Genomic DNA, 12,208 nt, shown 5'->3' with positions numbered 1-12,208 from the left:
CCATGAGGTGAGTTCGAGGCAGGGGGACAGGACATAGTGACATCCCCAGAATAGCCTGAGCCCTAGGAGGGGCCAAGAGCCTGCAACCACGCCAGTCCTGACAGGGTGCGTGTGCCATATGGGCCCTCCCCAGGCTGCTGGCCCACCCTGGTGTGCCTTCCAATCCGATCTCTTCTGCTTCACTCAGCCTGGGCTGGGGCCAGGCCTCTGGGGCTGCTGCACTCCAGGCCCAGCTGCCGGCCCTGCCTCCCCAGTGTGAGGGGCCCTGCCTCCCCGATGTGAGGACACACACACACACACACACACACACACACACACATACATGCACGCACGCACGCACGCACGCGCACGCACGCACACGAAGCCCGCCACACGCACCAGGACTGCTCTGCAAGGGGACTCACTGCTGGGGATGGCTGGGAGCACACACTACTAGCGGATGCTGCCTGTCCATCAGTCAGTTGCTGGTCACTTGGTCAGTTAGTGGGCAGGAGTCAGAGAGGAGAGAGCCTCTGAGGTGGCCAGAGCCCAGGCTGTGCAGTGAAACCCACTGTAATCCCTAACCTTCCGCCTCTGCCCACTTCCTTCCCCATAGACCCAGGGAAGCCTTCAGGTGCAGGAGACCCCCTCAAAGGGCTTTGAAGACCACGGTACTGTTGCCCCCACACTGGCCCCTCCCCCAACCCTGAGGACAGGGTCCAGGGCTCCTCCTGCTCCATGGCCTCCCCGAGAGGCTTGCTGTTGCTGTTGCTACTGGGCCAACCCCGCGCCTCCTGCAAACCCAGGGTGACGCATCTGGCTCCCACCCCGCCCCCGACCGGTCTGAGCAGCCTCGGGTGCAGAGCTGCCCGGACTTGCCCGTCCCTCCCTCCCGGGCTCTCAACCCACGGCCCGGAAGTGGATCCCTCTCCCACGCCCACAACCTCCCCCTCGACTGGCTGGACACGGCTGGATAAACCAAAATAATTCCTCCTTGGCAGGCAGCCGGCAGGGGGAGGGGGACTCGCATTCCAAACCCTTGTTTTTCTCACTAACTTCCCTCCCCTCCTGGGGTGAGGAGCCCCTGGCCCCACCTCCCCCCACACCATAGACTGAGGCAGGACCCCAGTAGGGATAGTGGGAAGTGGGAGAGGATGGGGGCTCAGATCTGCTGGAGCCCACCTACTTGTCCCTCAGTCTCCTCCAGGAATTGGGAAGCACCACGCGGAGGGCTGGCACCACAAAGCCCTGTACACCAGCACGTGAACCTGACCTACGAGCTATGGCTCCCTGACCTCCAGGCAGGGCTCACAGCACTGCCAGTGATCCAGGGAGTCTGAGCATAGCTTCCCAGGGTGGGTCCCCCTCCAGGCCATGTGGTCAGGCTGAGAGCCATCGCTTCAGGGCAGCACAACCTTCTGCTCCCAGCACAGCCAATCTCCTGAGGGGAGATTCAGCTTTACATGTGAGGCAGGAAGTACAGGAGCTAAAGTTAAACATGGAAGGAGGTTCCCCAGGGAGGAAGCAGGTCCGGTGGGCCCTCCCCCAGGCCCCAGGACATCAGCTTTGGGGCCCAGCCTCACCCCCAGTCCTGAGCCCCCTGCTCACAGACCATGGTGTACACAGACCCCTTTCTATCTTTTCAAGGAACTGGGGAGCGGAGCCAGAGTTCCAACGTGGCAGGAAGCTCTGGAGCTCCTGAGCTCAGAGACCCCCGGATGGGGAGGAAGGACCCCCAAATCTGCCAAACAACCTGTCCTCGAAAGGGGCAGGAAAGGTTCACTGCACGGAGGGCTTCCTGAAGGAAGAGGCATTTGGAGGTGCAGGACCAGCAGGTAAGGAGCACAAGTCAAGGGTCAAAGGGCTGAGTACCCCCAAGCTTTCCTCCCAAAGAGCACCAAGCAACCACTCCAGAGCTCCTGGGGAAGAGCCAAGCTGAGAAGAGCCAGAGCCAGGGGACAGTGCCTGGCCACCTCTAGTTCCCCGCCCCCTGTGGCACCCTGTCCCCGGGTTCCCAGGCTGTTTTCCGGCAGCCCCGGGCTCACCGGGTGGTCCCCGCCCAGGTCCTCCTCACAGAGGGAACCCCAGGGCGGGGAGGGCGGGGTGGGGGCTGCCAAAGCCTAGCCGCGGGGGACCCAGGCACCCCGGGATCGCAGCTGGGTGGGGCGGGGTGGGGGTCTGGGACGCCTGCACGACAGTACAATCAGGGCCCGGTGCGCGATCCCGACGGCCCGGGAGGTGGAGGTGTGGGGAGAGAGGCCCAGGACCAGAGGGGACCGGAGCAGCTCGAGGGGCGCACAGGCAGGGGAGCACCCGGGGCCCCGGCTGGAGTCCCCTGCCGTTCAGGCCCGCTCCCGCTCGGCGCCGTAGGACTCCCCTGAGGCCGAAGGACAGACGGACGGCGGCAGAAGCCGCGGCCCCGAGTCGCCCTCCGCCCTTCCCCGAGCCCGGCCGGCCGGGGCGCGGAGCCGGCGCAGATCGCAAAGCCCCCAGCCCAGCCCGCCCGCCCCCACCCGGTGGCCCGTACCCCCGTCGGTACCTGCACGTCGGCCGCCGCGGCTTGATGGCGCCCGGGCCGCGCTCGGCGCTGCGCGCTCGGGTTCGCGCGGCTGCCATGGAGACGGGCCTTTGTGTGGCCGAGGAGGGGCCGGAGCGCGCGGGAGCCGCCGGCCCCGCCCCCGACGGGGAGGGAACCGAGGGGAGAAGGGTGAGGGTGAGGGTGAGGGCGAGGGCGGGGCGGGCGAGGAGCAGGGGAGGGCCTGGGGAGGGCGAGGCGGCGAGAAGGGGCCGGTGCCGGGGAGGAGGGGATCGGGCCAGGCGCTCCCGCCAACCCCCCGCCGGCCCGGCCCCTGCAGCCCCAGTGGGCACCACGAGTTACTCCACAGGTTCGACCTGGATTCGGGCCCAGGGCAGCACCCTTTCTCTGCCCGCTGCTGCCCCAGGACGGAGCGGCGCCCACTGTGAAGACCCTTCAGCCTGGGCAGCAGCCCAGGAGCGCTCCGGGTTCAGGAAAATCCCAGGCCTGGGCCCCGGGGGGGACCCCAGATCAGCCTCAGGCTGCCAAGTGCCCCCGTGAGTTCCAAGGCCCAGGGCCAGCACCCCAGGCTGGGGACAGACGGGCCACACCCGCAGCCCTTTCTCTAAACCTCCTAGTGAAAGAGGGAACCTGCTGGGAGTCCCCTCCCAACTCACACCCTTGGTCCCCACTGCCCTCCTTCCTCCTCCCTAGTCTCAGGAAATCTGGGGCCCTCCTGCACCCCAAGATGCCTCTGGGGATGTTGCACTGAGGCCCTCCATGGTAGGTGGTGGCTGATAGGGTCTCCCTGTGGAGCTCCAGTCTCTTCTGGGTTTGAATTCCTGCTTCCCTTCTGGGTGATGGGCAGAGGCCATGACCCCACCCCGGATAGGCCTCAGCCTGACCAGAGCTGACCCAATCCTTGAGGGGAAGGAGGGGGTCTGGAAGACAAGATGGGGCCAGCAGAATTCCACACCCAGGCCCCCCAAGGCTGTGCTCTGCCCAGTGGCCTTGTCCAGGGGGGCTGTGGACAGGCCACTAGGATAGACCTGGAACCCAGGATGGCTCCAGTGACTCCCAAGGGCACCGCGCCTTGCTCACTTCAGCCTCAGATATGGCCTTGGGCAGTGGTGCCCACTCTGCCAGGTGTGCCCCCCAAGCCCTGTGCCTGTCTGTCCCCCTGGTGGCCCAGGACAGCCCAGCAGTCCTATTGGCTATGACCAGAGCTCTTGGGTGGGAGGGGAAGGAGGGATCTGCAGACGTGGTTGTACATTCCTGGGCTGATGGTCCTGAGGCCCCTACCACCAGCCAAGCTGTGACTCTCCCTCCAGGATCTCCAGCTTGCCTCTTCCTCAAAATGGATTTATGGCCTGTCTCAGTCCTGCTCTGCTGTAACTGTGGTCACTTCCTAGGACCCTGACCAGACTGTCCTGCCCAAAAGCCCACTCACATCCCTCACCTCTCCTTATTACTGAAGTGGGATGGGCTACCTTGGCTGCCCCGAACCCTGGCAGACTCCTACCTCCAGTCTCAATTCAGAGAGTCTTTAGTAGGGTGTGAGGAGATGTGGACAGTGACAGCCAGAGGGACCCCCTCCCCTGGCCCTGCCTCACGGCCCCTCCTCTCAAGGCATGCAGGGGCCAGATAGTCCCCACTGTCTGGCCTCCCCTTGGCCTCATCCCTCAGATGAAGTGTCATGGATTGAATTACAACCCCCCCAAAAATGTATGTATCAATTTGGTTAGGCCATGATTCCCAGTATTGTGTGGTTGTCTTCCATTTTGTGATTGTAATTTTATGTTGAGAGGATTAGGGTGGGATTGTAACACCATCCTTACTCAGGTCACCTCCCTGACTCAATGTAAAGGGAGTTCCCCTGGGGTGTGGCCTGTACCAGCTTTTCTCTCTCAAGAGATAAAATGGAAGCAAGCAGAGAGTTGGGGACCTCATACCACCAAGAAAGCTGCACCAGGAGCAGAGTGCATCCTTTGGACCCAGGGTCCGTGTGCCTGAGAAGCTCCTCGACCACGGGAAGATTGAGGACAAGGACCTTCCTCCAGAGCCAACACAGAGAGAAAGCCTTCCCCTGGAGCTGACACCCTGAATTTGGACTCCTAACCTACTTTACTGTGAGGCAATAAATTTCTCTTGTTACAGCCATCCACTGGTGCTGTTTCTGTTACAGTGGCACTAGATAACTAAGACAAGGAGTCTGAAGCTCAGAGAGGCTCCAGTGGCATGACCCTAGCGGACAATCCCTGCGGAGCATGAGCCTCCGCAGCTCCCCACTGTGGGCACCTGGAGGGGTCGCGATAGGAGGCAAACTTCAGGGATAGCACTTGCGAGGGCCCCTCACACCAGTCAGCACTGGCGGGACTTTATGGTGGGTATGAGAGGGCCTGTGCTAGGGTCGACGGAGCCGGGTGTCCAGTGGGGCACTTCTGGGTGTGGGAACCAGGACAAAGCCTGCTTGGGGTTGGCAGGCCTGGGACGTGGTGGCGGCCAGAGGCCTCTCCATCGTCAGCCCTGAGTGCGGCCTGGCTGGCTGCTCTCCCAGAGGCCATATGCCATGCGCTACACCACCCCCTCGCGGCCGGCCCTACACAGCACAGCCCATGCACGCCTGGGGCCAGGAAAGGGGTGCCGAGAAGGGGCAGAGGGCCAGTGGGGGAGTGGAGCAGCCAAGGGCGGCGGAAGCAGGGTGCTTCCTATAGGAATCTGCCCACCTCAGCCTCTGCCCCTCCCAGCGATGACCACGGTGGACATAACCCCCAACCTCAAGCAAGGTGGAGTGGGCGGGCTGAGTGAAGGAGAGGGGTCTGCCGCCCCCCCATCCTCTCCAGTCCTGGGTCCAGGCAGATGGGCACCCGGGAGGAGGTCGGTGGTCGGCAGCATCCAGATCAGTGAGCGTTCAGAGTCTTCTAGGCCCTGACGCCCTGCTGGTGGCCCCCGTGGAGGCCAGGTGGGGCCCAGAAGGAAGCAGGCCTCTGGCCATCAGATAACCCCCCCAGACAGCCAGGGACCAGATGGTGGTTCCAAACGCTGCGTTTACTGCTAGAATAGCAGGGTGGGCCGGGGGTTCCTGCCTGGGCGGGGCTGAGGCCAAGGAGCAGTGGGGATGCAGATGAGTGGGGGGGCTTATGTTCAGCAGCCACCTGGGGATAAACAAGCCCTCCGGGGACCGTGCACCTGGCCCGGTCCTCAGGGAGGGCACAGCACAGCCTGCAGGTCCTTGGGCAGGGAGCCGATGACCATCTGGATGTACAGCTGGGTCCGTTGCAGCGTCTCCTCCTTCACAGGGAGCTGGTGGTCCTGGGCCCGTACCTGCAGGGGGCGCAGTGATCAGGTGAGTGCACCTGCCTGCCCCGCTGTCAGCTGCTAGGGGGTGTGTCTCACCAGCTTCTCCCGAAGTTTCAGGACCAGGTCCACCACCTCCACCTCGGACTTGTCCTTCATCCAGGCCTCGATGTTCTGCCAGGGAGACAGCATGGGGTGTCACCAAGGCCTCGCCCCACCAAGCCCCCCTAGCCCCGCAGCCCCATCCCCCCTCACCGCCTGGCAAATGGCCTCTAGGTGCAGCGCCTCCAGCTTCTGGGCCATCTCTTTGTGCCGCTGCCGGTACCAGCCGTCAAAATGGGGGGACTTGAAAAACCGTCTGTGGGTGTGAAGAGGAGAAACTGACCTCGTGTGCGTCAAGGGGTGGGCACAAGACACCTGTAGCCCTGCCCCCGACCACTGTCCACCTGTAGAGGCCCAGCCAGTCGCCCTTGAGAATGCAGGTGAGCTGGGGCCCCGCATGCTCCAGGCTGCGCAGGAAGTCGTCCTGGCGGAAGGGGCGAATCTGGGGGGGCGTCTGAGACAGAGGACTGAGTGAGCACAGGCTGCCTGGGAGGCTCCTTCCATGGCAGCTTCCAGAAACATTCCACGGCCTGCCTGAAGACCCCAGCCCCCACTGCCTGGGACAGTACCCCTCCCCTTGGTACCCACCTCTCTGCCCCTGAGGCTTTGCACCCCCAGCCCTCCCCTTCTTACTGCCACCTCTGGCCACCCCCAGAACCTCAAGGCTGCTTCTCCAATCTGCTCCACGTGCATGCACCTCCCCAGCGAGGGCGCCTCCCTGGCCACCCACCTTCCAGGGTGTGATGCTTTTCTGCAGGGGCATGAGGCTGGTCATGTAGTGCTCCTGGGGGGAGGGGAATGAGCTCCAGGGCCGTGGCCACCACCTGTCCCCCCCACCCCCCGCACCCTGCCCCTCCTGCAGGGCCTCACCAGGGGGAAGATGAAGCTCTGTGTGAGCTCCAGGAGGTGCCGCCTCAGCAGAGCACTCTGCATGTCCACTGGCCGTTTCTTCTGCATACCCTGTGGGGTCCTGCTTGAGCCCTGTGCACCCTTGGTTCACACCCACCCCTGCGTCCTGAACACCAAGTTCACATGCCCTTGTGGAACTCTGATGTGCACCCAGGCCTAGTTCACACCCACCCCCGGGGTCCTAAACACCAAGCTCACATACCCCTGTGCACCTCTGACGTACACTCGCGCCTAGCTCACACCCCTGGGCCCTGTACAGGACACTTCATATCCCTGGAGCCTACGCACACCCCACTTCACACCCAGTCCCCCCATAAGTGCCTCCGGAGCTCTTGTACGCCCACCCCCATTGTACCTTGAGTAGCCGCTTGAGCAGTGCCTTGTCCCGGTGCAGGTAGGCTGTGTATGCGGTGTATAGGCCTGGAGGGGGAGATGCTGCCTCTGCTGCACCCCAGACCCCGGCAACCCACCCATGGGCTACACCTACAGATCTCACCCCCACCCTGAGACATGAAGAGGCTGCTGTAGAGCAGACCTGAGGCCTGAAAGGAGAGAAAGCATGGGGAGGCCTGGCTGCCCTGCTAGAACTGAGCGGGGTGGGCTGCCAAGGAGGAAAAGATGCGCCCCTCCCCAGCATAGGGCTCAGCCTGAGGGAGCCACAAACCTGGCTTTGTATCAAGTGTCTTCAGGCGTGAGGGCTTTTTCAGCTTGACCTGCTTAGGAAGGTCCCCTGCAAAACCCATCAGAGGCCGGCTCAACGCCCAGGAGGTCTCAAGGGGTTATATCCCCACCCTATCCCCCACGGATCCTCGGCCAGCCAGCCTCACCTGACATTTTGGGCTCACCGATTCGGAGGATGTGGGGCCAGTGCTGGAGTGTTTTGATAAAGAAAGGGTTTGTGACTCCCAGAACTACATTTGGTCTAAAGAGAAAGAGAGAAAAAAAAGGCAGAGAGACAGAGGCCCAGGGTGGCAGGAGAGAAGGCTGGGGAAGCAGGGGATCCTGGGGAAGAAGAGGGCCAGGAATAGGGGTGGACAGGGAGGGGGGCGGCCCAGGGAGGAGAGCAGGGCGGGAGGAGGGTGGGGCACTTACGGAGCCTGCGTGCGTGTTGTGAACTCTTTGAACTCGCTGTCGTGAATGGTGAAGTAGGGGCGGTAGTCACAGCAGAACTTGAGGGGCCTCAGGCAGCTGCGGCCGTGGGAGCAGCAGGGAGGGGTGAGCTGGAGCGTGGGCTCGCTCAGCTGCCCCTGGACCCCGACAAGGACACCCAGTGCTCCCAGATCCCGGACCCCTCCCACCTGCTGCCAGGGCCAGGCCCTGGATGGGGGCAGCGGGAAAGAGGGGGAGGAGGGAATGCATCCAGAGCCCAAGGAGTGGAGCTGCCCCTTTGTCTGCAACTACCCGGCCCCACCCCTAGACCTGCACCCCCATTCTAGGGGGGGCCTGGTACAGGCAAGGGAGGCAGGTACCTGGTCAGGGCCAGCACCATCTCCGAGGACACAGAGGGTGAGGGTGCCAGGATCACCAGAGGTTCCCCAAGCAGCATGAGTTCCCACAGAGTCTGCACCTGGGTCAGCACAGGCTGAAGACACCTGGACATGTAGGTGAGGGGGTGATCAGAGTGGGGTGGTGGGCGTGGTCCTGTGGGGGGGGAGGTCAGAGGAAGCTTGGTGGACGGGGCACTGTGGAGGGGATGGTCAGAGGGGGCCTGGTGGGTGAGGCCCTGTAGGGGGGGTCAGAAGGGGTGTGGTGGGAGGGAATCAAGAACAAGGCGGGAGGTGGGCAGGGGCACTGGCCCCTGTGAGACTCACCTGAACAGGTCCAGCTCGTGGACACTGGTGAGGACCACCGGGGCAGGTAGTAGGTTCTAAGGGAGGGCAAAGCTCAGGGGCTGAGGGTGGGTGAGGCGGGTGCCCCACTGCCCTAAACAGCACCTCGGCCAAGGGGAGCCTTTAGGCTGCAGCCCTGTCCCTCACGCCCACCTGGCATGCAGGGGAGAGTGATCTGTGGTCTGGGGCCCCACAGAGGACGGAAGGCCCAGGCTGAGGGTTGGGGTGCAGTGCAGCAGGCCTCGGGTCCCCACTCCTACCTCCTGGCTGCACTGCTTTGGGGGGCTGGTCTCAGGCTGGTCCACTCTGGCTGGGATGTGCACCTGCGGGGAGGGGGCTGTGCCAGCGGAGCACACCTCCGTGCCCTAGCGCCGGCCCACCCACCTGCCCACCGGCCCTTACCTGGATGACAACGCCCATGACAGGTAGGTTCAGGGTCCGCCCTGGCGTGGGGGCTGGCCACTGGTCAATCTCATTGCATACTGTGGACATAGGCGGTCAGTCAAGGAGGCGGCCCTCCAGAGAAGTGCCCGAGGCCATCCCTACCATCACTCACCGGCCTCCAGGCAGGGCGCCAGCTTGTCGAAGTACTCAGGGGCGACCAGGCTCAGCAACGCCTGGAACAGTCTGACAAAGGGCAGGCGGGACACCAGCACCAGCGACTGCATGGGTCGGGAGCGGTCAGAGGGCACAGGCAGGGCCAGGTGCCACCCAGCCACCCAGGAGGCCAGGCTTACTCTGAGGGGGTCCAGGGCACCCAGATAGCTGCCCCATCAACTGTACAGAACGACTGCCGACTGCCCAGGGAGGGCCCCCGAGACTCAGGAAGGGATATCAGAGAAAGGGAGCAGACTGTTGGATGGGAGAAAACCCACAGTCCCCAATACGGATGGGGAGATCCAGCCACCAGTGACAGCGGGTGGGCTGGGCCTGGGGCACGCCGCAGGGGAAATGCCGGTGGCCTTGGTTCTGGAATGGTCTCCCTGGGACCAGGCAATCTGTGTTTACAGCATCTAAGTTCATGACTGAGGCTGTCCTAACCCCACAGATGTCACCAGGGCCCCTCTAGCAAGTGGTGAGGAGCAGGGATGTTCTGGACCAGACACAGAAAGGCTGCAGTAGGCCTGTCCCCAGAGGGAGCAGCAAGGAGAGCTAGGCGCAGCAGGCATGATCACGGCCCCATTGCCCATGGGGCAGCTCAGGTGGACCAGGGGCACAGGAGGGGGGCTCTCTGCAGCATCCCCAGTGTGGCAGGTCACTCACCTTCTGGAAGTAGCCCCTCTTCATGGAGCTGTCCTTCACCTGCCGGAAGTACACGTAGCCAAAGTAGTGCGCGGGCTCCCGCTGGGAGGAGCGCCAGGGTCACCGGGCGGCCACCGACCAGCTCGTGCCCACCCAGGCCATCCTGCTGGGCCCACCCTCCACCCTCTGAGGTTTGCCCCTTGGGGCCTGCCCTAAGGCCACAGCACAGCCATCTGACCAGACTGGACACCAAGGTGGAAGCCCCCAGGGCTGACAGGGTGGCATGTGACTTGGGGTCCCGGGGCCACCAGAAATGCACTAGCCTCTGTTCATGTCTCCCATGGCCTGGTTCACCACGAGACATCTGGCTACAGACTCGTGGGGCACATGGAAAGCTCCGGGGGCTCCTGGGGTACCCCCAAACTAAGGCCAGGGTACCCTGGCTGCAACTGCAGGAACAGCAGGGCCCACAGTAGGTGGTGACCCTGTTGGGGGGGGCGTGGGTGCATAGAGAGCCGGACATCCTCGAAGATGCCCCGGAGTGGGCATGATGAATACCAGCAGCAAAGGGGCTGGCCTGGCCAGAGATGCCCACCGCAAAACTGGGCCCTTACCTGCAGCGACACAGGTGCCCCGCTGCTGTAGTGACCATCGTCAGCATGCCAGGGGCTCCTCGGTCCTCCCGACTGGCGGATTCGGAAGCTGAACTGAGTGTCCCCCAGGCAGCCTGGGAGAGAGCCCGCCCGCACGAGTCAGGACCAGGCCTGGGGAGAGCCCCACCTGTGAGGTGCAGACACAGGCTGCGGAGGGGAGGGACGGTGGTCCCAATTGTACACTCTCCCCGAGGGGTTCAAAGTGGGCCTGGCCCAGAGACGAGGCAGGTGGGGGACAGAGAATCAGGCGGGAGGGACCCCGAGAGGAGCAGGCAGGCAGCCAGGAGGTGGTGGTCTTCTACGGCAAAGCAGGGTACCCAGCTGCCACTGCGTATCATGGGCTCTGGTGTTGTCCACGGGGTGGGGTGAGGCTGGCACTTGCCCGAGTGGGCTGGGCCACAGGGTGTCCTGGCAGCCTGTCCTTCCACTCACTCACTCTCACACCCCCAGCCCCCAGGGCGAGTTGGAGTGGCCTACCCAAGCGGGATGGAGTGGCCTACCCGAATGGGATGGAGTAGCCTACCCGAGTGGGATGGAGTGGCCTACCCGAGTGGGATGGAGTGGCCTACCTGAGTGGGATGGAGTGGCCTACCCGAGTGGGATGTAGTGGCCTACCTGAGTGGGAGTCAGGGAAGGACAGGTAGCAGATGCCGCTTTTCTGGAACAGACAGGAAAGGCCGCCAGTGCTGAGCCGCTCCAGGCAGCGTCCTCCCCAGGGGCTGAGACCCACCTCTTTGTCCGTGAGCCTGAAGTCACTTGGGTACACCAGCTGCAGGAAGGTGGGGCATAGGAAGCCTAGGGTGACAGGTGCTCCCCTCCCCAGGAAGCATCCCATGGCACCTCGTAAACACCAGCTGGACAGGGGTCTGACCCTCCCCATCGCTGAGCAGCAGGGGCGTCCCTCTCCCTCTGAGTGCAGATTATTCTCCTGCTGCTCCTTTTTGGCTCCCCCCTCCTCTCTCCTGCCAGCCCACAATTCTCACCCCCTGACCCCACCCCCCCCATAGCCTCCCTCCAGCACAACACCACTTGGTCTGTCCCAACTCCTGTGAATATCCATGGTGGGCCTCCCCACCACCCTGGGGCCAACAGCCATCCTCACACCACCAGGACCACAGCAGGCCCTCTTTTTGCTCTGTGGCTGTAGGCCCCACCTGACCAGCCCAGCTGCCCTGTGACAGCTTCCTGTGTGCCCCTTTACCCTGCTCTGGTTTCTCTGAAGCCTCGCGCCACTCGTAGGTTAACAGGGTGGCCCCTACCAGACAACAGCTAGAAAGGTGGGAGCCTTGAGCCCACTCCCTGTGGGCTGAGGAAGTTCTGGGGGAAGCTAGAGTGGTCCAATAAAGGGACACGATGCTCCTGGGGGCACCTTTGCTCCCTGGGCAGGCTCCTCCTGCTTGGAGCCTGAGGGGGGTTCCTGCGTTCTCAAGGAGAGGGGGGTGGGAGTCTGTGGGAAAAGGCGCTGGGAGTCTGAGGGGAGAGGGGCCTGAGCCTGAAGGTCTGTGTGTACAGCAACCCCCACCTCATTCCATCCCAAATTCCTGTCACCCCTCCGGGTTTTGGCTGAGACAGGCTTCTTCTGGGGTGTGCCCTGAACTTCCAGACTGGTGAGGTGCTGCTCCTGCGGGTCTGCAACACCCTGTTGAGCCCCTGGCAGGTCATGTATCTGCTCTGTGCGACAG

General features: G+C 63.4%; 2 protein-coding genes and 1 long non-coding RNA gene across 5 annotated transcripts in view; 1 reads left to right on the top strand and 2 right to left on the bottom strand.

Annotated features, from left to right (window-relative positions):
* Nucleotides 1-2,624, bottom strand: part of PLXNB2 (plexin B2) — a 32,061-nt gene extending 29,437 nt beyond the window's left edge. The window contains 1 exon segment of the mRNA XM_064283279.1: nt 2,519-2,624. The gene's annotated coding sequence lies outside the window, so the exon portion shown is untranslated.
* On the top strand, nt 332-4,654 carry LOC135231144 (uncharacterized). Of its 3 annotated transcripts, XR_010321651.1 has the most exons (3): nt 440-1,507; nt 1,627-1,814; nt 3,826-4,654. It is a non-coding gene; the product is annotated as an uncharacterized LOC135231144 (long non-coding RNA). The 3 variants fall into 3 exon arrangements; XR_010321649.1 differs by having other exon boundaries at nt 332-1,814; XR_010321650.1 differs by lacking the exons at nt 440-1,507; nt 1,627-1,814 and adding an exon at nt 2,748-3,640.
* Nucleotides 4,655-5,528: 874 nt separating this feature from the next.
* Nucleotides 5,529-10,594, bottom strand: DENND6B (DENN domain containing 6B). Its single transcript, XM_064283280.1, has 17 exons — nt 10,488-10,594; nt 9,895-9,975; nt 9,188-9,293; nt 9,034-9,113; nt 8,892-8,954; nt 8,614-8,669; nt 8,272-8,394; nt 7,895-7,990; nt 7,630-7,724; nt 7,467-7,532; nt 7,158-7,222; nt 6,764-6,853; nt 6,624-6,677; nt 6,238-6,347; nt 6,047-6,149; nt 5,891-5,965; nt 5,529-5,818 (listed from the first exon to the last, which is right to left on the bottom strand). The coding sequence occupies exons 2-17, from the start codon at nt 9,916-9,918 to the stop codon at nt 5,696-5,698; spliced, it is 1,329 nt and encodes a 442-aa protein (XP_064139350.1). The 5' UTR covers nt 9,919-9,975; nt 10,488-10,594; the 3' UTR covers nt 5,529-5,695.
* Nucleotides 10,595-12,208: the final 1,614 nt, after the last annotated feature.

This window comes from Loxodonta africana, chromosome 4 (assembly GCF_030014295.1).
Source record: "Loxodonta africana isolate mLoxAfr1 chromosome 4, mLoxAfr1.hap2, whole genome shotgun sequence".
In the NCBI taxonomy this organism is placed as follows: Eukaryota; Metazoa; Chordata; class Mammalia; order Proboscidea; family Elephantidae; genus Loxodonta; species Loxodonta africana.
Note: the sequence above shows the minus strand (reverse complement) of the source record. Positions and strands in the feature narration are given on the sequence as shown.

Coding starts and splice junctions, on each gene's coding strand:
- DENND6B (XM_064283280.1), bottom strand. CDS start 9,918: ATGAAGAGGGGCTACTTCCAGAAG. Junction 8,670..8,891: donor CAAAGCAGTGCAGCCAGGAG/GTAGGAGTGGGG, acceptor GCCCTCCCTTAG/AACCTACTACCTGCCCCGGT. Junction 6,150..6,237: donor GACTGGCTGGGCCTCTACAG/GTGGACAGTGGT, acceptor TCACACCCACAG/ACGGTTTTTCAAGTCCCCCC.